The 25255-nt window shown below is 40.7% G+C and overlaps 2 protein-coding genes across 3 annotated transcripts in view; one reads left to right on the forward strand and one right to left on the reverse strand.

Annotated features, from left to right (window-relative positions):
* Positions 1–1322: 1322 nt before the first annotated feature.
* LOC140204810 (NADH dehydrogenase [ubiquinone] 1 beta subcomplex subunit 1) lies at positions 1323–6627 on the reverse strand. Of its 2 annotated transcripts, none has more exons than XM_072271638.1 (3): positions 6546–6627; positions 1669–1809; positions 1323–1463 (listed from the first exon to the last, which is right to left on the reverse strand). In XM_072271638.1, the coding sequence occupies exons 2-3, from the start codon at positions 1803–1805 to the stop codon at positions 1427–1429; spliced, it is 174 nt and encodes a 57-aa protein (XP_072127739.1). In that variant the 5' UTR covers positions 1806–1809; positions 6546–6627; the 3' UTR covers positions 1323–1426. The 2 variants fall into 2 exon arrangements, with proteins under 2 accessions (XP_072127739.1, XP_072127730.1); XM_072271629.1 differs by having other exon boundaries at positions 6471–6560.
* Positions 6628–6809: 182 nt separating this feature from the next.
* The window catches only part of cpsf2 (cleavage and polyadenylation specific factor 2), a 30243-nt gene continuing 11797 nt past the window's right edge, over positions 6810–25255 (forward strand). Inside the window, exons 1-10 of the mRNA XM_072271617.1 lie at positions 6810–7098; positions 11132–11299; positions 17114–17273; positions 17565–17670; positions 18187–18316; positions 18561–18676; positions 20569–20756; positions 21618–21908; positions 22632–22732; positions 23313–23513. Coding sequence (XP_072127718.1) covers positions 11151–11299; positions 17114–17273; positions 17565–17670; positions 18187–18316; positions 18561–18676; positions 20569–20756; positions 21618–21908; positions 22632–22732; positions 23313–23513 — 1442 coding nt within the window. The 5' untranslated portion in view covers positions 6810–7098; positions 11132–11150. The remainder of the gene's footprint in view (positions 7099–11131; positions 11300–17113; positions 17274–17564; positions 17671–18186; positions 18317–18560; positions 18677–20568; positions 20757–21617; positions 21909–22631; positions 22733–23312; positions 23514–25255) is intronic.

Consider the following 25255-nt stretch of genomic DNA (forward strand, 5'->3'; position numbering starts at 1 on the left):
TGGCCAAGCATTTTAATCAATATCCCCATTCCGACTCATCAACTGTTTATTCATGTTCATAGATCCGTCATTTTGTGTGTTGCTGACTTTCCAGCATCTGCAGAATCTCTTGTGTTCTCGATACAGAAGCTAGTTTGTCTATTAACTGAGATGACTCAATAATGACATTAAAATATTTACCCTGACTTACTTGCTTTAACAGCAATTAAACAGCCCTCATCTAATACCTACTGAAAATTGGAGGAAATTAGTTTCACCTTAGCAGCATAATGTTATGTTTGGCTTTAAATAAAATATATCTGTACCTCACTGTGATCCAACATCATAGATGGCTTATAAACATAAACCATCTAGACTTTTCAAGTTTCACTTTTTAAAACTCATCTCAAGAGTATTTTAAAAATCACAGCGTTAATAGGATTCTCAAAGATTGATAACTGTGTAAAAAAACTAAAACATCTAAAAAGGCAAATGAAGGTTATCAACATTTAAAGTCAACTAAATATCATATTGAAATTGGGCAGGACAGCACATTCCATTCACAGATCTTTGAAATTAAATGATTTGCAATGTATGCCTAGATCCAGAATTTCAAAACCCCAAAATCTTTCTCGACCAATCCAATCTTGGGCCAAAAATAAAAAATCCAAAATAAGATCAGAATATCTACAAACATAATAAAATGACTTTTAACCTTTTTTCAAAACAGTCTATCAACTTATGCAAAAATCAAAGGGTTACGGATGAAATGAATAAGATTACAAAGCTGTTTGTAGACAATTCAGATCTGAAGTTAACCCATTGCAAGTGACTATTTCCTCAGTAATCCTTTAACTTGAGAAGCATTTCCTTTAATTAGTTAGACTTGAATGCTCTACCAATAAAGTGTCTTACAAGTAAAACTCCTGACCTTTAACAACAAAATAATTTAATATAGGAAACCAAAGATCATTGAAAGTAAAAAGAAGATATCCTAATAAAACACATCAACCATTCTCCATCACCAGCACTGTGATCATTTGGAAATTATTTCTTAAATAAATATATTTTCCCCTACAAGAGAATGGAAAGCGCAATTACTTAACATTTCACTAAAATTAAAAGTGAGGATCAAAAATATTGTGTTACACAGCAATGTATATGTTCAATTTACTGAAGTGGTAAGTACAGTGAAATGCTCACCATGTTTACCTAAATTTTATCATCCACTGAAGGAAGAGGAAAACGTTGGCGGATTTGTGAATTCTAAGCTACTTATTATCTGTCACAATTATTGTAGATACTTCTAGTGATGGATCAAAATACAGATGGAACAACAGTGGCACTTTTAAGTACACTTTAATTGAATTCTTAATTGAAAATTGAACAAGACTAAACTTCTGCAGTGACAATTTTAATGTTCATTTTCTCAGCAAAACATTGATTCTCACTTCCAGGTCACTTCTTCACCTGGTTTCAGTTCCCTAAAAAGGAAAGATAACAAATAATTTAAATGCCAGGCATTTTAACGATAGAAGTAGATAAGTATTAAATGTAATATCTTTCTACTCTCTTACAATTTTAACTTTGTAATTGATTGCTCAAACTAGTAGAGTAGCTCAATTTGACATTGAGTAGCACATTTAATTTAGGTGGCTGCAAAATCAAAATGTTAAATTTTATACTCACCGTCGATACAGTAAGCTTTTGTTTCTGAATGCCGTAAGCTTTTCATCATTCCTTCTGTCAAAATAACATCCCAATACAAAACCCAGAGGGACGAGGATATTATACCAGTGATCACGTACAATACCAACCAGGTTCATTGTGCTAAGGAGGGAAAAAAAAAATTACTAATGACAAAATACACAATGATGTACTCCTAAGTACATACCTGAATTCTCCTTTTTAAAACAAAAGATAATTTGGTCTAAAAAAAAAAATTGGCTATACAAACTTTACTCATAGGAGCCAAAGTAATCTTAGCTAGCTTATTTGAGAGTGAACTGTATCTGCACAAGTGTTATCATTTAAACATATTATAGAAAAAAAACAAGAAAGTCAGTTTTAAATAAAACAATACAGGCCATTTTTGGGTTCCATTTTTCAAAGCCAAATTTACTGTCATATGCAGAAATGCAATGAGAAAAACAGCATCACAAGCACATATCATACAAAGGTTCGAAGGCTCGTTTATTAACAAAGTATACAACTCTGAAATTCTTCAATTCTCCGTGTAGCCATGAAACCAAGAAAGAAAAGAAAGGCAGCATGAAAAGCAGCATTCACTAGAAAAATTAAATATAAATTATACACAATTTTTTCAGGAAACCACAATTAGAACAAAAAGAAGTTCATTTTAGATCTCAGTAGTCATAGTGTAGCAAAACTATAGTGACATGGATTTTGCAGGTTGGTTCATGAGTCGATTTTTGTCCACAAGTTGGAAAATACACAAAGATCACATCGTTACAGTATTGTAATAACACAAGGCTTAATGAGAACATTTGCTAGAACAATTACGGTAAACTAGTACTGTTATCTTGAGGAATGAACCTATTCTGGATTGTTGCATTTAATATCATGGGAGCACATTAGTATGCAGGAGTGACCTTAAGTCAGGTGTTCATAACCCAGGGAGGCAGTTTCTAGTAAACTATAATTACATACTGAACTATGGCACAACTACTAGTTATAGCTTTATGGTCCCAACAACCAAGATTCAGTCCTGACCTCCAGTGGTATCTATTTGGAATTTAAAATTCTTTCCATGACTGTATTAGAGTCCAAAGTGCTCCGCTGTTTCCCACATCCTGTTTAGTAAATCACTGTAAAATTCCCCTTTAAAGTAGGTGAGTGGTAGAACCTGGGGATAAAGTTGGCTAAGCCTGGTATAGAAACACCAATGCCATGAACAGAAAATCCTACAAAAACTAGTGGATACTGCCCAGTCCATCACAGGTAAAGCTTTCCCCACCAGTGAGCACATCTACATCGAGCACTGTCACAGGAAAGCAGTATCCATCATCAGGGACTCCCGCTACCCAGGTCATGCTCTTTTCGTGCTGCTGCCTTCAACAGGAGCCACAGGACTCACAGCATCAGATTTAGGAACAGTTATAACCCCCTCAACCATCAGGCTCCTGAACCAAAAGGGATAACTTCACTCAACTTCACTTGATGATGATGATGAAGATGATGATGATGACGTCGACTCAGGCCTGTGAGGCCAGCGTCGGGCATTTTCATGCATTACAAGGTGCGGACTGGAAGGCTGTGTGAACGCCACTCCTCGCACAGACATTTTGCAGTATTTTTCTTTATTTTACGAGATTGAGTTGGGAGCTCAACGCTCAACCCGGCACGGATGGAAAGCGTACTCGGGAGCGGCCTGACTAGATTCAAACTGAGGAACCTCCGTTCCGGAGTCCCGCACTGATGTTACTGCACCACTATTGTTGAACTGTTCTCACAACCACTTTTAAGGACTCTTCACCTCATGTTCTCAATATTTATTGCTCATTATTTTTATCTATTTTTGTATTTGCACAGTTTGTTATCTTTTGCACACTGGTTGCCCACCCTGTTGGTGTAATCCTTCATTGATTCTATGATGTTATTGGATTTATTGAGTTTGCCTGCAAGAAAATGAATCTCAGGGTTATAGATGGCAACATATACATATTATGATAATAAATTTACTTTGAACTTTTTCAACGTTGAACTTGATGAGAATGTATGGAAGAATGGAGAATAACGCACAATTGGCATGATTGCATGTTTGATCATCAGAACTGAGTCAGTGGGCCGAAGGGCCTGTTTCAGTGTTCTGCAACTATTTACAGAAATCCTGGCATGAGGGGAAGGACAGGAGGAAAGACGACAAATTGTAACTACAAAGTCAGATAACAACATCAGATGGGAAAGCAAATAGAGGAAGAGTTGAAGGGATAGGAGGCACAAAAGGGATAACTATTGTTTAATTTGGGTTTAACTGCCTGCATAATCAAGCTTATTAGTTTTAAGTATTCTACAAATTACTTGAAAGTTTAATGAATTGTCCCCTGTAAGGACCTATTCATTTATTTAAATGTCACCATCAGCAACATGCACAGCGAAAGGCAGGTGCCCAGAATGTACTGCCTGGCAGGGTAGTGGAGGCTGATACAATAGAAACAATTTCAGATAAGCACATTGATGTACAAAAAATGGAGCATTATGGGTTGTGTAGGAGGGAAGGGTTAGATTCATTGTACAGTAGGTTTATATAGGTCAGAACAACAGCTTGTGTTAAAGGGCTGCATTCTATGTTCTATGCCACCTTAAATATAAAAATCGCATTACACAACTTGGCAGCTCGTACTTGAGCCTACTTAGGGAAAAGCTATCTTAGATTAGGTGTAATAATCCAGATCTTATTAGGGAGCTTAATGTAAAGGGACCCTTAGGAGGCAGTGATCATATGATTGAATTCATACTGCAATTTGAGAGGGAGAAGCACAAGTCACATGTATCAGTGTCGCAAAGGAATAAGATAGCAAAAGTGAGCTGGATGATTGGGAAGCTTTTAAAATCCAAGAAGGGCAACTAAAAAAGCTATAAGGAAAAAGATGAACAATGAGAACAAACTAGCCAATAACATAAAGCAGGATATTAAAAGTTTTCTTGGTTATATAAAGAGTAAAAGGGAAGTGAGAGTTGATATTGGACCACTGGAAATGATGCTGGTGAGGTAGTAATGGGGGACAAAGAAATGGCAGATGAACATAACGGGTACTTTGCATCATTCTACACTGTGAAAGACACTAGCAGTGTTTCACAGGTCCGTGAGTGTCAGGGAGCCGTGGTGCTGAGGCAGTAATGCGATCGCAGCAGGACTTAAATTGGAAGAATGGGCAAAAAAGTGGCAGATGGAATAAAACGATGGAAAATGTATGGCAACGTATTTTGGTAAAACAGTGCGGACTATTATCTCAACGGGGGAGAAGGTTCAAACATCAGAGGTGCAGAGGGACTTAGGAGTCCTCATGCAAAACTTCAAGAAGGTTAATTTACAGGTTGAGTCTGTGGTAAAGAAGGCAAATGCAATTTTGGCATTCATTTCAAGAGGAACAGAATATAAAAGCAAGGAGATAATGTTGAGGCTTTATAAGACACTAGTCAGGCCACACTTGGAGTATTGGCAACAGTTTTGGGCCTCATATCTCAGAAAGCATGTGTTGTCATTGGAAAGAGTTCAGAGGAGGTTCACGAGGCTGATTCCAGGAATGAAGGGGTTAACATGAGAAGTGTTTGGCAACTTTGGGTCTGAATTCACTGGAATTTAGAATATGGGGAGGTGGGGAATCTCATTGAAACCTACTGAATGTTGAAAGGACGAGATAAGGTGGATGCGGAGAGGATGTTTCCTATGGTGGGGGTATCCAGGACTAGAGGGCACAGCCTCAAAACTGAGGGGTGACCTTTTAGAACAGAGGTAAGGAGGAATTTTTTTTTAAACCAGAGAGCAGTGAATCTGTGGAATGCTCTGTCATAGACTGCAGTGGAGGCCAAGTCCGTGCATATACTTACAGCAGAAAATGATCGTTTCCTGATCGGTCAGGGCATCAAAAGATATGGCAAGAAAGCAGGTGTATGGGGTTGAGTGGGATCTGGGATCAGCCATGATAGAATGGCGGAGCAGACTTGAAGGGCTGAATGGCCTAATTCTGCTCCTATGTCTTACGGTCTAAATCTCTGAGCCTTCATTATCACAAAATAACAGTTAATCTAAAAAGTAGTTGTGTAGACCAGCAGGATTTCAGACATAGATATGATTAGGTCAACCAACAAGCATACAATGGAGGTAAAAAAAAAAATTTGTCATATATTCTACATCTTCCACACACCAGAATTGTGAAACTACTTTCCCTACCGACAGTGTGTGGGTAATTCATCCTGCAACATCTCAATGATAACGAACAATAGTGAACAGTAAATTGGCTGCATCTCGTAAATAAATCCCATAATCAACATTAATGCTGCCTTAAAGGTCAATGTGATGCCCCTTCGCTTTCTATATTTTACTCTCCCCTACACTTATTGCTTCACGTTAAACATCAAATACTTATTTTCCTATCCATAACCTCACCCCCCACCCCCCACCATGTAAAGACACAAGTGACTGCAGAGGCTGGAATCTGTAGCAACAACAATCTGTTAAGAGGCACTTGGCAAAATCTGTGAGAGAAACGAACTGTCTACGTTTTGTTGCCCTGTATTTAAAGTCCCGGTTGTTTTATCAACGCCGTGCCTACTTTAACCAAACCCTGTCCTGACGGCAGCATCGTCCCCGAGCTGACCTTTAGCGGCAGCGCCAAGCACCAGGGGACAGGCCGCGGGAGACGAGCGACAAGGAGAGCGCAGTCACCGGGACTGGTTAACGTTGGAAGAGCCGGCGAGGGAATTGCCGGGCTCATCTCCCGGGGAGCCCGACCCAAAGGACGGCCTACCGGTAAGGCTGGGCCGCGATCACACCCATCTGTCCGGTGAGCATCGGTTCGCCGCCTCACTCCATCATAACTCACCTGAAGGACCCAAATCGCCCTTCGGCACTGACCCAGGCCGCCGAGACTCCGACTACTACCGGGGCAAAGGGCAGCGGACCGCCTTACCATCGTGGAGAGAGGGGGGGTAAATGATAAATGTCATACAGATAAACCTGGGGTTTAACCATTGATACACCACTTCATTGCCATTAGACACAAGTTCCACTCTGAACTAATTATTTCCGGAGAACCGGAGTAGGAAAAGAACGGTGTGGGTGGAGAGTGAGTGAATGGTGGAGTCCGTAACCCCGTGACCCGGTGACGCAGAGCTCGGCGCGCGGGTGGTGGGCCTGCCCGCTGATGTGAGGCGGTGGGTTCTCCGGCTGCTGCGACCTCCGCGCCCCGGGCTCGGTCTCGGCGTGTCTGTAGTGAGGATCCCCGCACTCTTCATTATACTCTGGGCCTAGGATGGAACGCAAGAGGTTTTAAAGTACAGCGCGAGAGGGGAGCCCGTCACCCAGTTACCAACCACCGGATCACCTTTGTTGCCGACGGTGGCTGTTGGACTGAAAACAGATTAACCTGACTGCCCGTGAGTTCAGTGACGGGAAGCGTTAGCTTCTTCAAAGGGTCTTGATACAAGGTTTCGGCCCAAAACGGCGATGATTCCTTTCCTTCCCACAGATGCTGCTCGATCTGCTTGAGGGGGTTTGTCCATTAGATAAGTTGGGTCAGTTTAATGTCCCTTCTGGAAATGGGATTGTCAAACCTTCCCTCCCTCCTCCTCCAACTTTTTAATTCATTTTCTTGTTGTCTAACAACAGACAATAGGTGCAGGACTAGGCCATCCAGCCCTTCGAGCCAGCACCACTATTCACTGTGATCATGGCTGATCATCCACAATCAGTACCCTTTTCCTGCCTTCTCCCCATATCCCTTTACTCCGCTATCATTAAGAGCTCTATCTAACTCTTTCTTGAAAGAATCCGGAGAATTGGCTTCCACTGCCTTCTGGGGCAGAGCATTCCACAGAACCACAACCCTCTGTGTGAAAAAGTTTTTCCTCAACTCCGTTCTAAATGGTCTACCCCTTATTCTTAAACTGTGGCCTCTGGTTCTGGACTCCCCCAACATCAGGAACATGTTTCCTGCCTCTAGCATGTCCAATCCCTTAATAATCTTATATGTTTCAATCAGATCTCCTCTATCCTTCTAAATTCCAGTGTATACAAGCCCAGTTGCTCCAATCTTTCAACATATGACGGTCCCATATGATATAACTCTTTCCATCATTCATATTTCAGTGCTCCATTCCCATACCTGGTACGACTTGCTTGTCATCCGACACCCCGCCTCAGCCCACTAATCACCTAGAATGCCGGAGGACCTCAGCAGGCCAGGCAGCATCTATGGACATGAATACACAGTTGACGTTTTGGGCCGCGACCCTTCATCAGGACTGGAAAAGTAGGGCAAGACGCCAGAGTAAAAAGGTGGCGGCAGGAGGATTGACAGAAAGTGACAGGTGAAGCCAGGTGGGTAGGAAAGGTAAAGGGCTGGAGAGGAGAGTGGACCCTAGGAGAAAAGGAAGGAGGAGTGGATCCAGGGAGAGGTGAGAAGAGATGAGGCCAGCAGGGAATAGAAGAAGAGAAAAGGGGAGTGAATTTTTTTTTAACTGTAAGGAAAAATCAATATTCATGCCATCTGGTTGCAGGCTACCCAGTTGGAAAATAAGGTGTTGCTCATCCACCCTAAGGATGGCCTCATTGGGGCACAAGAGGAAGCCATGAACCGACATATTGGAATGTGAATGGGGATCAAATTAAAATGTTTGGCCGCTATGCTTTCCTACTTGTGGCAGATGGAGCAGAGGTACTTGATGAATTGGTCACCCAATTTACAACAGGTAAAGGAGGCTGCATCAGGAGCACTGGGCACCCTAGGAGATTTGCAACTGAAGTGTTGCCTCACCTGGAAGGACTGTATGGGGCCCTGAAATGAGGCGAATAGGCAGGTGTAGCACTTCTTCCACTTACAGGGATAAGTGCCAGGAGGGAGATGAGTGAGGAAGGACAAATGGCCAAGAGAATCACGGAGGGAGCGATCTCAGCGGAAAGCAGAGCAAGGGGGTGAGGTAAAGATGTGTTTGGTGGTAGAAACCTTTGGAGATGGCCGAAATTGTGGGGATGATGTGTTGGATGCAGAGCCTCATGGGGTGGTAGATAAGGACAAGAGGAAATGTATCATTGTTATGGGGGTGGGACGACAAAGTGAGTGTGGATGTTCAGGAAATAGAGGAAAGCATCAATGATGGAGGAAGGGAAACCCTGTTCTTTAAAGAAGGAGGACATCTCTGATGTCCTGGAAAGGAAAGCCACATCCTGGTAACAGATACGGTAGAGACGAAGGAACTGAGAAGAGGGAATAGCATTTTTACAGGAGACAGGGTTGGAAGTGCTATACTCAAGATAACCATGGGAATCAGTAGATTTATAAAGATGTTGGTCATCAGTTGGTCTCCAGAGATGGAGACAGAGAGATCGAGAAAGGGGAGGGTGGTGTCAGAAATGGAGCAGGTGAATTTAAGGGCGGAGTGGAAGTTAGAGGTAAAGTTAATGACATTGACCTCAGCATGAAGCAGCGATAGTGCAGTTGTCAGTGTAGTGGAGGAAGAGTTGGGGAGCATTATCAAGAAAGGCTTGGAACATGGACGGTACTACATAGCCATTGAAAAGGCAGGCATAGCGTATGCCCATGGATAAAGTTGGAGGAGTCAAAGGAAAAGTTGTTGAGGGGCAAGGACCAGTGCTGCCAGACTGAGGAGGGTGGTGGTGGAGGGGAACTGGTTGGTAAAGGATATCCATGGTGAAAAGGAGGCAGTCTGGACCAAGGAATTGAAAATTGGCAGGAGATTGAGAGCATGAGAATTGTGGGTGTAGGTGAGAAGGTACTGAAGTAAGGGGGATAGAATGGAATCAAGGTATGGGGACACAAGTTCGGTGGGGCAGGAGCAGGGAGAGACAATGGACCTATGTGGACAGTCGGGTTTGTAGATCTTGGGTAGGAAGTATAGGGTAAGGAAACTATGAATTTGGCAGTGGATGAGAGTTCTCCAGAGGTGATGAGGTCAGCGATGGTGTTCGAGATAGTTTTCTGATGGTCTGGAGGGGTCCTCTTCGAGGGGTGGTTATGAGGAGGTCTGAGGGTTGCCGCTTGGCCTCAGCAAGGCAGAGGTCAGTGTGCCACACCTCTGTTGTCTGTAGATTTGATGCTAAGGTTGGTATAGGTGTGGAGAGAGTGGAGGACAGTGCATTCAGAGGGAGTAAGGAGAGAGGAGTGCTGAAGTGGAGATGGGTTCCTTTGAGCCTCCACATCCAACACATCATTGTCCGTAACCTCTACCATCTCCATGGGGATCCTACCACCAAACGTATTACACTCCCCCTCCCCACTTTCTACAGGGACTCCTCCGTCTGTGATTCCCTTGTCTATTTGTCCCTTCCCACTAATCTCCCTCCTGACACTTATTCCTACAAGTGGAAGAAGTGCTATACCTGCCCATTCACCTTTTCTTTCGCCTCCATTTAGGACACCAAACACTCCTTCCAGGTGAGGCCAGAGTGAATCTACTGGGGTTGTCTGTTTTGTCCAGTGCTTCTGATATGGCCCCCTCTACATCAGTGAGACCCATCATTAATTTGGGGACCACTTCATGCACCTCCGCTCTGTCTGCCAAACGCAGAACTTCCTCGTGGCCAAACATTTTAATTCAGATTCCCATTCCAGTTCTGACATGTCAGTCCATGGCCTCCTCTTGTACCATGATGAGGGTGGAGGAGCAACCCCTTATATTCTCTCTGGGTAGCCTCCAACCTGATGGCATGAAAATTTATTTCCCTTTCCGGTAAAAAAATTTCCCTCCTCCCCCTCCCTTCTTCTCTTCCCCACTCTAGCCTCTTACCTCTATCACCTCCCCTGGGTCTCCTCCTCCTTCCCTTTCTTCTATGGTCAACTTTCCTCCCCTATCAGATTCCTTCCTCTCCAGCCCTTTACCTTTTCCACCAAACTGGCTTCACCTAGCCTCCTTCCCCTCCCCCCACCTTCTTATTCTGGCATCTTATCCCTTTCCAGTCCTGAAGGGTCTCGGCCAAAGCGTCGACTGTTAATTTGTAGAAGCTGCCTGACTGCTGAGTTCCTCTAGCATTTTGTATTTGTTACTTTGGATTTCCAGCATCTGCAGAATTTCTCATGTTTATCAATCACCTTGGACTCGTTTTTCACCACAGCCCTTTTCTTAATATTAGTCATCTCACCTTACCACTCTTGGTCCTGATGCAGGATTTTGACCTGAAATGTTGACAATTTCTTTCTTCGTGCTTTTTGAACTTCTGAGTTCATCCAGCAAATTTTTTAGTCCACCTGAAAGACCATATTCATACAGCCACAGAAGCTCCATGAGAGAGGGATTAATAGTCTGAAACCCATTGCATTTAATTAGTCAATGGTCATCTTTGGAGTTAGCTCCTGTCCGTAAGCTTTTCAAATGAACAATTATAATAACATTTTGTGCTTTTTAAACTATATAAAATTATGATTTTGTATACTGGTCTACTTTATTTTGCCAGTGGTCTTTGAAAACCAACAATGACGTCCATCATAAAGCTGACCGCCATTTCTGGAGTACAGGAGGAATCTGCCCTCTGCTATTTGCTGCAGGTGGATGAATTCCGCTTTCTGCTTGATTGTGGCTGGGATGAAAGCTTCTCCATGGACATAATAGATGCCCTGAAAAAGTAAGTGAAAAATTATCTATAAAACTTATTTTAGAGCTGGATAACTGAAGGTGAGGCAGCTGTAGTAGTGATAGAGAAGATACAAGAATTGGAGAAGTGATTGAAGATCTTGGAGCATTGTAAAAATACTGATAATGAAGTCTTGATGGAAATTTTAAAGGAGTTGTTGGTTGACAAATTTAATGTTGTAAGTTTGCCCAAAATTCACTTGTAGTTTAAAAAATTGTCGTGGTGTTGGTGTACTGTAGATGATGAGTGCTGAAGTCTGTTGTATTGTTCAGTAAGATGTTTGATCTTCTACCTCAGCACCATTTCTCTGCCCTATCCCCAAATCTGTAAATTCCTCCAATATCCAAAAATCTTATCAATTTCAATTTTGAATGTTAAGTTGTCTTGGGTAGAAAATCTGAAATATTCATCTTTTCAGTCCTAAGATGGTTAATTCCTGATTTTGAGCTTGTGATTCTTAATTCTAGAGTTAACCAACAAATATATCCTTGCATCCATCCTGTAATACTGTTGCATTTTTCAGTGCAGTCATCTCCCTCTGCTCAAGTTTTCTCATTTCTGTAGTTCTTTGATTTACAAGTAGCCTGGGTATTTAGTTCTTAATATTGATTATTCTTAAATTTCATATAAGCAATGGCTTATTAGGTTCATTTATCCTACTTAGCACCATTAATTCAGCCACCATAACTAGAAATTACGGAATGGAAGCTCAGCTCACGTTGTTAACTGTCAGGCCGGGGAGGGGGATGGAGTTGTTCATCAGGGACAGTTTGTGGAAAAAAAATGAGGACTACATCTTCAATTTTCTTTGGAGAAATGTGAAGCTCTTAACTTTCTTAATGGGTACATATCTTACGGAACACAGGAACGGTGGGAAAGCTGAGCTTATGGGACACAGGAAAGATGGCTAAGCTGAGCATATGGTACATCTTATGGGATACAGAAGAAAGACAGGATAAAACTGATTTAACTGAACGATGGAGAAAGCTCATAAAGTGGAATGGGCTATTCTAATCCCATTGTGTTGACCGATTAAAGAAATGTCTGGTATTCTATGTAAAAGCTACTTGTTGACTAGTGCATCATTTATTGATGAATCATTTATTCCAGTGTTGGTTTATTTTCCATGCAAAAATATTATCTGTTAGGAGTCAGCAATGAGCAAGAACCATTCTATTCAATGACTTTCAACCCTCTCACATATATTGGCCTTTTCTCCTTGGAGCGAGGTAGGATGAGAGGTGACCTGATAGAGGTGTGTAAGATGATGAGAGGTATTGATCGTGTGGATATTCAGAGGCTTTTTCCCAGGGTTGAAATGGCTAACATGAGAGGACACGGTTTTAAGGTGCTTGGAACTAGGTACAGAGGAGATGTCAGGGGTAAGTTTACTACGCAGAGAGTGGTGAGTGCGTGGAATAGACTGCTGGCGATGGTGGTGGAGGCAGATACAATAGGGTTTTTTAAGAGGCTCCTGGATAGCTACATTGAGCTTAGAGAAATGGAGGGCTATGGGTAACCCGAGGTAATTTCTAAAGTAAGTACATGTTTGGCACAGGATTGTGGGCTGAAGGGCCTGTATTGTGCTGTAGATGTTCTATGTTTCTATGTTAAACATGGAGTGTTATACTGTATTTTCAATAGCACAATGTTTTTGTATCTATCATCTTGCTTGTTAGCCTAATATAAGTATTTGCAACTTTCAAGTCGGTATGTTTGCCAGTACTGATGAAAGGGCTCAACCCGAAACATCGACTCTTTATTCCTTTCCATAGATGCTGCCCGGGCTGCTAAGTTCCTCCAGCATTTCATGTGTGCTTGTCAGTAGATGTGTTTTAAGGTTGCTTTTCAACTATTATAAGAAGGATTGGTTGTAGGAGTTAGAACGTTTAACAGTGTATGGGATCTTGGTGAGACTGCGTGTGGAATAAGGATGTACCTGCCATTCAGGGAGTGTAGTGCAGTGAAGATTCACCTGACTGTTTCAGAGACGGTAAGTTTGGTGCATGAAAAAAGATTGACTAGACTGGGACTGTTGCTTAGAGTTTAGAAAAATGAAAATTGATCACACTGAAATTTAAATTTTTCTTCAAGGGACTGAAAGGGTCACTGTAGGGAGTACCTTTCCTCTGTCCTAAGGAGTTAGAGATTGGGGAATATTTTGAGAATTAGGGATCAGTTATTAAAGACTAAGAAGAGAATTTATGCCTGAAGGAATTATTTCCTTGGATTAATTTAAAGTCTTAAATTTGTCTGTATTATTTTAGTATACTTTATTGAGGCTCTGACCCAGGTTAAAATAACATATATATTTATGTAATCTTTAATTCCAGGATCCACAATCTGGAATTTTACAGTGTATTCATTGGATTGTTGTGTTGTATATTAAGCCATGAACTTTAAATCATAAACATTTCCCAAACTCTTGTGGGGTTTTCATTTCATTATACTTGGAGACTGAGTTTTGCACCTCGGTGTTGAGACACAGAGTCAGAGATGAGCTGGTTGATACTGGCACATCTAACTTCTCACTCCCTTTTTCTCTGCCGCAAGTCGTGGGCCACCATTCACTTCAGCCGGGTCACCGACCCTGAGTAAAAGTGCAGGGAACACACATCAAAGTTGCTGGTGAACGCAGTAGGCCAGGCAGCATCTGTAGGAAGAGGTGCAGTCGACGTTTCAGGCCGAGACCCTTCGTCAGGACTAACTGAAGGAAGAGTGAGTAAGGGATTTGAGAGGGGGAGGGGGAGATCCAAAATGATAGGAGAAGACAGGAGGGGGAGGGATGGAGCCAAGAGCTGGACAGGTGATTGGCAAAAGGGGATACGAGAGGATCATGGGACAGGAGGTCCGGGAAGAAAGACGGGGGGGGGGACCCAGAGGATGGGCAAGAGGTATATTCAGGGGGACAGAGGGAGAAAAAGGAGAGTGAGAGAAAGAATGTGTGCATACGGTACGAGGGGGAGGAGGGGCCTAGCGGAAGTTAGAGAAGTCGATGTTCATGCCATCAGGTTGGAGGCTACCCAGACGGAATATAAGGTGTTGTTCCTCCAACCTGAGTGTGGCTTCATCTTTACAGTAGAGGAGGCCGTGGATAGACATGTCAGAATGGGAATGGGATGTGGAATTAAAATGTGTGGCCACTGGGAGATCCTGCTTTCTCTGGCGGACAGAGTGTAGATGTTCAGCAAAGCGGTCTCCCAGTCTGCGTCGGGTCTCACCAATATATAAAAGGCCACATCGGGAGCACCGGACGCAGTATATCACCCCAGTCAACTCACAGGTGAAGTGTTGCCTCACCTGGAAGGACTGTTTGGGGCCCTGAATGGTGGTAAGGGAGGAAGTGTAAGGGCATGTGTAGCACTTGTTCCGCTTACACGGATAAGTGCCAGGAGGGAGATCAGTGGGGAGGGATGGGGGGGACGAATGGACAAGGGAGTTGTGTAGGGAGCGATCCCTGTGGAATGCAGAGAGAGGGGGGGGAGGGAAAGATGTGCTTAGTGGTGGGATCCCGTTGGAGGTGGCGGAAGTTACGGAGAATAATATGTTGGACCCAGAGGCTGGTGGGGTGGTAGGTGAGGACCAGGGGAACCCTATTCCTAGTTGGGTGGCGGGAGGATGGAGTGAGAGCAGATGTACGTGAAATGGGGGAGATGCGTTTAAGAGCAGAGTTGATAGTGGAGGAAGGGAAGCCCCTTTCTTTAAAAAATGAAGACATCTCCCTCGTCCTAGAATGAAAAGCCTCATCCTGAGAGCAGATGCAGCGGAGACGGAGGAATTGCGAGAAGGGGATGGCGTTTTTGCAAGAGACAGGGTGAGAAGAGGAATAGTCCAGATAGCTGTGAGAGTCAGTAGGCTTATAGTAGACATCAGTGGATAAGCTGTCTCCAGAGACAGAGACAGAAAGATCTAGAAAGGGGAGGGAGGTGTCGGAAATGGACCAGGTAAACTTGAGGGCAGGGTGAAAGTTGGAGGCAAAGTTAATAAAGCCAACGAGTTCTGCATGCGTGCAGGAAGCAGCGCCAATGCAGTCGTCGATGTAGTGAAGGAAAAGTGGGGGACAGATACCAGAATAGGCACGGAACATAGATTGTTCCACAAAGCCAACAAAAAGGCAGGCATAGCTAGGACCCATACGGGTGCCCATAGCTACACCTTTAGTTTGGAGGAAGTGGGAGGAGCCAAAGGAGAAATTATTAAGAGTAAGGACTAATTCCGCTAGACGGAGCAGAGTGGTGGTAGAGGGGAACTGATTAGGTCTGGAATCCAAAAAGAAGCGTAGAGCTTTGAGACCTTCCTGATGGAGGATGGAAGTATATAAGGACTGGACATCCATGGTGAAAATAAAGCGGTGAGGGCCAGGGAACTTAAAATCATCGAAAAGTTTAAAAGCGTGAGAAGTGTCACGAACATAGGTCGGAAGGGATTAAACAAGGGGTGATAAAATGGTGTCGAGGTATGCAGAAACGAGTTCGGTGGGGCAGGAGCAAGCTGAGACAATAGGATGGCCAGGACAGGCAGATTTGTGGATCTTGGGTAGGAGGTAGAAACGGGAAGTGCGGGGTTTGGGAACTATAAGGTTGGTAGCAGTGGATGGGAGATCCCCTGAGCGGATAAAGTCGGTGATGGTGTGGGAGACAATGGCCTGGTGCTCCTCTCTCTGCATTCCGCAGGGATGGCTCTCTACACAACTCCCTTGTCCATTCGTCCCCCCCATCCCTCCCCACTGATCTCCCTCCTGGCACTTATCCGTGTAAGCGGAACAAGTGCTACACATGCCCTTACACTTCCTCCCTTACCACCATTCAGGGCCCCAAACAGTCCTTCCAGGTGAGGCAACACTTCACCTGTGAGCCGACTGGGGTGATATACTGCGTCCGGTGCTCCCGATGTGGCCTTTTATATATTGGTGAGACCCGACGCAGACTGGGAGACCGCTTTGCTGAACACCTACACTCTGTCCGCCAGAGAAAGCAGGATTTCCCAGTGGCCACACATTTTAATTCCACATCCCATTCCCATTCTGACATGTCTATCCACGGCCTCCTCTACTGTAAAGATGAAGCCACACTCAGGTTGGAGGAACAACACCTTATATTCCGTCTGGGTAGCCTCCAACCTGATGGCATGAACATCGACTTCTCTAACTTCCGCTAGGCCCCTCCTCCCCCTCGTACCGTATGCACACATTCTTTCTCTCACTCTCCTTTTTCTCCCTCTGTCCCTCTGAATATACCTCTTGCCCATCCTCTGGGTCCTCCCCCCCCCCCCTTGTCTTTCTTCCCGGACCTCCTGTCCCATGATCCTCTCGTATCCCCTTTTGCCAATCACCTGTCCAGCTCTTGGCTCCATCCTCCCCCTCCTGTCTTCTCCTATCATTTTGGATCTCCCCCTCCCCCTCCAACTTTCAAATCCCTTACTCACTCTTCCTTCAGTTAGTCCTGACGAAGGGTCTCGGCCTGAAACGTCGACTGCATCTCTTCCTACAGATGCTGCCTGGCCTGCTGCGTTCACCAGCAACTTTGATGTGTGTTGCTTGAATTTCCAGCATCTGCAGAATTCCTGTTGTTTGCGTAAAAGTGCAGGGAATTAGTTCGTTTATTTTTTCTGTATTTTGCTTTTTAAGTGCTTTTAATAGACTGTTTATTCATTCCAATGGACACTGCTGAGTTCCTCCAGCATTTTATGTGTGTTGCTTTGGATTTTTGAAGACTTTGTTTATGACCTGTACTGTCTGATCCAGTTAGTTTTTAAGATAATTACTTGTTGCTGTGTTATAATGATTTGCATTATTTTTGCTTGCAGATATGTTCATTTGGTTGACGCAATCCTACTTTCTCACCCTGATCCCCTACATCTGGGAGCACTCCCTTATGCTGTTGGAAGGCTGGGTTTAAACTGCTCAATTTATGCCACTATTCCTGTTTACAAGATGGGGCAGATGTTTATGTATGATCTCTATCAAGTAAGTTTATTAGTAGCAATCTGTCATCTTAAATATATCACTAAAAATGTAATTCATATTGATTTGTGTTTAAATATTTCAACCTTAGTAGCAGCAGCTAGCGATGACTAAAAGGAGCAGCCTGGTGCTGCAACTCTAATGCATTGTTGTTTTTGCTTAAGTCATGCATTGTTTTAACATTAATAATACCTTAATGTAATACTAATATAGGTTAATAGATTAATAATGAAATTCAATAGGGTATAATTTCCTACTGTGAAGTTGTAAGTCTATGTAATTTCTTTTTACAAGTCACGGCACAATACTGAAGAGTTCTCTCTATTTACTTTGGATGATGTGGATGCAGCATTTGACAAGATTCAGCAACTGAAGTACTCTCAGATTGTCAACTTAAAAGGTGCGATCTCAAGAACTGCAGAATGACCCTCGTACAATTTATTAACATGGAGCAAATGGTGGAATTTTTGATGAATATAATAAAATGGCATCACTTTAGATTTATGACACCAAATCATCTGTAACAGATCTTAAATTTCAAATGAATTGATTGGAGATGTATCTTATGAAGACAATTTCCCTCATCTGAAAAAGTTGCATGTATGTCATTCTTTAAGCAAACTTGGTGTACCAAAGAATTTTACAGCCAATGAATTAAATCTGAATTGCAATTACTGTAGTAATCTAGAAATCTTTGGAGAACTGGGTGGAGGAAGCTCTATGTTATTAAGGCAAAATATCTCAGTTTCTCTGAGCCTTGTCTTTTGAGTTTGGAGTACTGTGGTGTAATGCATTTAGTCATTTAGAATGTGACCAAAAAGACTGCAACAAATTATGGATTCAATGTATTTAAGATATAGTGAACTAATTACTTGCAATTAATGATTGAACTTTTTAATTTTTGTCTTGTATTTAGGTAAAGGACATGGTCTATCCATAACTCCGTTACCTGCAGGTCACATGATTGGAGGAACAATTTGGAAAATTGTGAAAGATGGTGAAGAGGAGATTGTATATGCAGTTGACTTTAACCATAAGAGAGAAATGTGAGTAACACTTAAAAATTCATGGTTACCTGATTATGTAAAATGTAAAAACTTGTGTAGAGCATCAGTTAAATATTTAGTCATCTTTAGATATAAATATACAGTAGCTATTTGTAGGGAAATGTGTTTTTAATATTAAATAATTCTTGTTCAAGTTCTTGCATTTGGATCCCTAGTAAGATCAGACTCAAAACTAATTTTTGTAGGTTGAGTTTCTGAGTTAATTATCTATTTTACTTCTTAGCCATCTGAATGGATGTTCACTGGAAATGATTAGCCGGCCTTCAGTACTCATCACAGATTCTTTCAATGCCACCTATGTTCAACCTCGAAGGAAACAACGTGATGAACAATTGCTTAGTACGTACTTTTCAATAATGTATAATATCAAAATCAGAATTGGAGAGACTTTAACAAAACCAGTGCAATTGTCATATTCAAACAGCAGTTAGTCTGTTTTAGAACAATTTCCATATTTCTTTGCTTTTAAGTTAAAATTTGGAGGCTTGCAAGGGAATATTATTAAGCTTTACATTTTCACCCACTTCTGTATTTCTGAATCATTATTCTGTTAACATTCACTGTGAAGAAACTGTTGATTTGCATCAAAGCCTGTTTCTTTAACCATAAAAATGATGATCTTGCAATGTATGCCAGCCATCCTTGATCTGTACTCCAACAAAACGTAGTACTATTGTTCAGAAGTTGTGAATCCAATAACCCTTACTTCCTAGTTGTTATTCTAGCCAAGTAGTTACACAAGAGCTTTTACTTCAGAATAAAGAAACAAGGAAGATGAACTTTAATAAATGGGATAATTTCTTTGAATTAGACAGAATTCTAATTATCCTTGTATTCATTGCTATTTTTGGCAATCTTCCAAGTAGCTATACTGGCTCATTAGTATTGGTCTTTAATTAAACCCATACCTTGATTTGATTTTACCATTGCTTTCATTATTTCTTGGCACTGTCACATTTCACTTTATACATAGTTTTACTGGATTGAACTATTTTAATATGTTTAAAGTATGGTAATGTTCTGATAGTCTAGAAGCCTAGGAATTCTGTTTGTGCAGGACTAAGGGATTTTCTGGACTATTGCTTGTTACTTCTATTAATATCCTAAACAATTTGTGAACTTTTTTTTTACATATTGCATAGTAATATGTACTGCAGTGAACCTGGTAAGTTTCAGGTTGTAAGTGAAACTGAGCCACAATGAGTTGAAAGAGAGTAGGAAATAGAAGTAGGTGAGTTTCAACTTGTAAACTATATCATGTCAAAACAAACTGAAAAGTACAAGCACTCTGGATCCTAGTTTTGACCCCTATATTCTAGACCCCAGCTCCGACCACACGTCTAACCCATACTCGGCTTGCATTCTGGACACTTGGCACACACTTGTAACTAACGAGTAAGCCAGATGCTGAAACACTGAGATTTCCAAATAATCAGATACTAGAAGATTGACGTTTTGCTGTAATGAGCCAACCATAATCAATGGCTATGTGCTAATGACGTGTCTAACATAATTATTGTGCTAAAATTTGGTAGAGGTTATTTTAAAACTTCCAAAATTAAAGTTTAAGCATTCTGTCGTAATAATATAGAATTCTATTGTGATGAATGCTTACTTTGATTAAAGTCTTCCATTTTGGTACTACCTTTTGGAAGTCATGTTCCTTTACATGATGATATAAAATAAGCCTGTTGAGATGGACAAAAACATGTAAATCTTAAATTAGTAAAACACCTTACATTTTTTTGAAAGACCATTCCTCTTTTTAAGAATTCCTAATTGGTGGTAGTGAATAAAGAAACTAATCAGAGTGGCATTAGAAGAGCGAATAGCAAATACAAAGAAACTATGTCAGTTCTGTGGATTCTTTTAGGGAAAAGGAGTTCTTTTGGCCCTCAATAGAGTTGAAGTACATGGATAAGATCTGAGGCAGATTAAGAATATGCACTTAAGCAGAAGTGTAATTTTTATTTCTGCAGGTTGGTGTGTCATAGAACGTAGAACACTATGGCACAATACAGGCCCTTTGGCCCACAGTGTTGTGCTGGCCTTTTAACCTACTGCAAGATCAATCTAACACTTCCCTCCCACATAGCCATCCATTTTTCTTTCATTCAAGTACCTATCTTAGAGTCTTTAAATGTCTCTAATGTATCTGCCTCTAACACCAACCCCTGTCAATGTAAGTATTATCAAAGCTTGTTTTAACCTTGGTGGTTTTGCCTTGCCAGCCAATGTCCTGGAGACCTTGCGTGGCGATGGAAATGTGCTGATTGCTCTGGACACAGCTGGCAGAGTGCTGGAACTAGCTCAACTTTTGGATCAAATCTGGAGGACAAAGGATGCAGGGTTGAGCGTGTACTCTCTTGCTTTACTCAATAATGTTAGCTATAACGTGGTGGAGTTTTCAAAATCTCAGGTTCGTCTGAAATCTTTCATTTCATGCTATTGTTGACCAGGTGAAAGTTTCATTCATTTATTGGATCAGAGTACTGCTTCTGTTACTTTTTATTTAAGTTTCAAGCACGATTACATCGAAAGTTATCATATTTGCAGAAAGGGAAGAGTATATGCCATTGCAATGTTTTATATAAAATTCTTTTTCTCCTTTTACTACGACCTTTCACAACATCTCTAGTGAAAGAAGTTTATACACCTTAAGTCTCAGAAAAATGAATGGTGTGAATTTCAGGACAAAACCATTCAGCTAGCTTTAGTGCAAATCTCTTGGTGAATAAGATTATTGTACAAGATTATTGTACTTCCATCCAAAAAATAGGCAATGGAGGATTTTGAAATGCCCAGTGCATTGTTAGAATGGCTTGATTATAATGGAAGAAAAACGATCAATTATTGTTCATAACTAATGAGATTTTTCTTCCAAATCTATTTCCTTCATCCTTCAAATGGAATTATATTTAAATGTAGAGAAAATTTTTCTTTGACAACCATATACAAGTTGATTTAATGCTTGTTATTGAATGCCAACAAAATAAATTTTGCTCTTAGACTTCCACTTGTTATTTACTTATAAAGTGACCAGTTTGTTTCAATTATATAACACTTTGCAAATCAGTAACTTTATTTTGAAAGAAAGTCAAAATTTTAACATCTTAAAAAAAGTTTTATTGGGAATATTCACTTGTATGTTTGTAAATATTCTAAAATTGAAATGTCAATGTGACTTCAATGGGTATTTTTTTTAAAAACCAGTGTAGAATATGTTGAGTTGGCACTAAGATGCAATAAGATACTGTCTTAATTATTCCATTAATTTTAGGTGGAATGGATGAGTGACAAGTTAATGAGATGCTTTGAAGACAAGCGAAACAACCCCTTTCAATTTCGTCACCTTTCTTTGTGCCACAGTCTTTCGGATTTGGCTCGAGTGCCTAGTCCAAAAGTGGTGCTTGCTAGTCAGTCCGATATGGAGTGCGGATTTTCACGTGACCTTTTCATACAGTGGTGTCAGGATCCAAAGAATTCTGTGATTCTCACATACAGAACATCACCAGGTACACTGGCCAGATATTTGATAGACAATCCTCACACCAAAAAAATGGAAATAGAGGTAAGGCTGCAGATTGGAATTAGTGTCATTATTCTTTTGGTTAATGAAAAGTTCTGAATTGTAATACAAACATTGTAAATGAGTGAAGGCAGTTTAGATTGATAATGAAATGTAATTTCAATAAAATCAAATACCCCTGGGTCTTGCAAGCATGTGATATCCACTGCCTTAGAGACAAGAATGCAATCAACTCCCAGACATCCACACCTATGATCCATTGGCATCTGAACAGTTTCACAAAATAAGTGATAGAATTTTTCTTATATTTTCTCTTCCACAGGAGAAATAACTTTTTTTTAAACTCTCTGGTTCCACTTGATGGTGGGAATTCACAGGAGAAGTGTTGCTATCACAGTCTACATTATTAAATGATGTCTTGTGGCATCCAGTAGAAGTGTTTTTTATTTCATTAATAATAACTGTATAATTTCATCTTTAAATTCTTAAGTACATGTGTTTTACCTTAAGTTATTTAGACACCGTTTGAGAAACTTGGCATGATGATATTTGGTGTCTAAATAAGGGCAATTTAAATAATATATGTTCAATCAAATTTTGAAGAATTAATTTTCTGTTAAATTGTTAATAACTATAGTTCCTCACATATAAAACCCCATGTATGTTGCTTGGTACATGCTAGAATTTTTTTCTCATAGTTTGAAATAGGTGAAACATAAAATGTGACATTTTATTCTCGTAACTATTGTAATGTTTTGCTAATAGATTAGACGTCGTGTAAAATTGGAAGGGAAAGAATTAGAAGAGTATTTGGAGAAAGAAAAGCTCAAGAAAGAGGCAGCTAAAAAACAGGAACAAGAGAAAGAGTAAGTGGAAAGGATCTTTAACCTAATAACATTGTGCTTTAGATTTTTCTCTGCTCTCATTGGATGTAGTGTCCTGAAAACAGTAACTTGTTCCTGGAACTTGGGTTGAATTTTGCTGGAACAACATTGAAGAACAACAACAGAGTGGTAGTAAGAAGGTGAAAGTAATTTGCAACTGAAAACTCAGACCTGGGGATGGGTTTCAAGTGTCCAACAGTGGAGCTAATTGACAGACCTGGCTTACAGAATTTGCCATTAAGTCTAGAACTTTTGCTTTTGATAGTGGGGAAGTTGCAGACTTTTTTCAGTGACAAAAATGAGGACATTTTCATTCTATTTCTTCATAAGATAAACACATTTTTCTAATTATAGACTCATGACAATAGGGGTTTTGTTAGAAATAAGATCACTGCAACAAATTGGGCTCATGCACATTCAGAGTTCAGGTGGATAATTTATAATTTACAATTTTACTGTTTGATTAAATTTCTCATGTATCGGTATAATAGTTTAAGCTATATATGTTACATTTTTGCTAAAAATTACATTAATAGAATCTCTGATTGTAATTTCCTTGCAGACGAGATGTTGACTCCAGTGACGAGAGTGACGTTGAAGAAGACTTGGACCAACCACTTACTGGAAAAACCAAACACGATCTCATGATGAAAAGTGAGAGTAGCCGCAAAGGAAGTTTCTTCAAACAAGCTAAAAAATCATATCCCATGTTCCCAGCCACAGAAGAGAGAGTGAAGTGGGATGAATATGGAGAAATAATAAGGTATATCCGGTTGATGATCATCTCATGTAACAAACTGCCCAGGTCAATTCTACCTTTTGTTGAGATTCACAGCTTTGAATGTTCCATCCGTGCTGGGAGATTGTGTTTCATGTTTGCTGTTGAGTGGCTTTGGAACCAATGGATGTTATCTATATGGATTTGTGACATTTCTGTGTACAATCTTCTTTATGGTGTTTAAAGAATTGTTCCTCCACAACCCTGCTTGGTTCTCTTGCTTTAGCCCTGCTGTAGCCACTGCTTTTTTAGAGCTTTAAGATTTTTTAGACTTTTAAGGATTTTTTTTACCTTTAAGATGCATAAAATGAACACCAGTATTTTTCATATAGTCAGTTAATACTTGCACCATAACCTTAGTATTTCACCTTCAAAATTGCACAAGCTATTCTTCCAGCAGCTCCTAGTGAGGATTTGTCATTCCTCATTATGTTTATTTTACAAAGCAGCATTTTACAAATGTAGTCTTTACAGCATCTTTCATGTGCGTTTGTCTGAGGATTCTGTGAGTGGTAATTACTTGAAAACTGTTATTGTGGTAGCCTGATCTAACATTAAGCATTCCAGTCAAAGTAGTAGTATAAAGGACATTGAGAGCATCTGCTATTAGGCTGGTATCCAACTTCTGGTGATGGAATTGTTTTTTTTAATGTGTAAGCACTTGAGTCCATTGAATGGGTAGAATAAACAAACATAATGCTCTTTACCTACTCAGTGGGAGGGAAGAAGCATTTTCTATTGATAAATTAATTGAGAAGAAAATTGTATCAAAAGTAGTGTCAGCATTGAGGTTACCTCCTGCTGAGTCTTCCTAGCAAGTTGTGCTGTATATTCAGCAGGATAGTGTGTTATTTCATTCATAAGCTGGATCAAGTATATCATCTTTTATTTGAAGGGATATTTTAAAGTTCACATTGAGTTTAATCATTTAGCTGCCCCATTAGGCCCCAGCTCTCTAATCCTCCAAACAATACACCCTCCTCCATTTAGCCTGCCTTTTCTCTGGATTGAAAATCTAATAAAATTGAAAACACTGTAAATCTGAAATAAAAATTAGGAAAGGCCATAAAAAATAACAAGTGTAGAAAGAGAAACAGAGTTAACATTTCTAAAGACTTTACATTAGAATTGGGGAAGTTAATTTACAGTAGCAAGGAGGATGGATGAGGAACGGCTGGAACAAAAGGTGCATCTCTAATAGGTGAGTAAGTTAATGTGGCAGTTAGATAGATTTTATGCTTCTTTGCTTGTATCACCTAAGGGATGTTCTGAGCAGGTCATTTTATACTAATGGATAGGAAATGAAACCGAGCCAGCAACTCCTTTGTTCTTGCCTTGTTAAAGATTTTCTCTTCATTCTACCCTGTTTATCCCGATTCCCATGCTGGGTGGCAGTGGAAATCATTCTTTGTCACTTGGTGGATCATCCTCCTCAGAATTCTGCAGTTGATTCTCTTTATCCTTGTAAGCTGTATCTGCTCCTCCTATTTCTCCTTCCTCTCCATGCATCCTTTCCTGCAAGCACAAAATCACAAATTTTGTGATTATTTACACGTTGTACTATCTCTCTTTCACCTTTTTGAACCGTGTGAGATCTTTGACACAGTCTTTTGGCTTTTTGACCAAGCCCTTAATTATTTTCTCCTTTGTCTGAGTCCATTGCGTTAGACTGCTCTTGTATGAATGATATTTTTCTTGTCAAAAAGTATCTATAAATACACATTTAA

The sequence above is a fragment of the Mobula birostris genome, chromosome 1 (genome assembly GCF_030028105.1).
Source record: "Mobula birostris isolate sMobBir1 chromosome 1, sMobBir1.hap1, whole genome shotgun sequence".
NCBI classification, from domain to species: Eukaryota; Metazoa; Chordata; class Chondrichthyes; order Myliobatiformes; family Myliobatidae; genus Mobula; species Mobula birostris.

What these genes read in the sequence shown, in the direction of transcription:
- LOC140204810 (XM_072271629.1), bottom strand. Translation starts at nt 6,514, where the DNA reads ATGCTCACCGGACAGATGGGTGTGATCGCGGCCCAGCCTTACCG. An exon ending in ATCGCGGCCCAGCCTTACCG is followed by an intron (nt 1,810 to 6,470) that starts GTAGGCCGTCCT and finishes TTCCCTCCTTAG; the next exon opens with CACAATGAACCTGGTTGGTA. An exon ending in AAAAGCTTACTGTATCGACG is followed by an intron (nt 1,464 to 1,668) that starts GTGAGTATAAAA and finishes TTTCCTTTTTAG; the next exon opens with GGAACTGAAACCAGGTGAAG.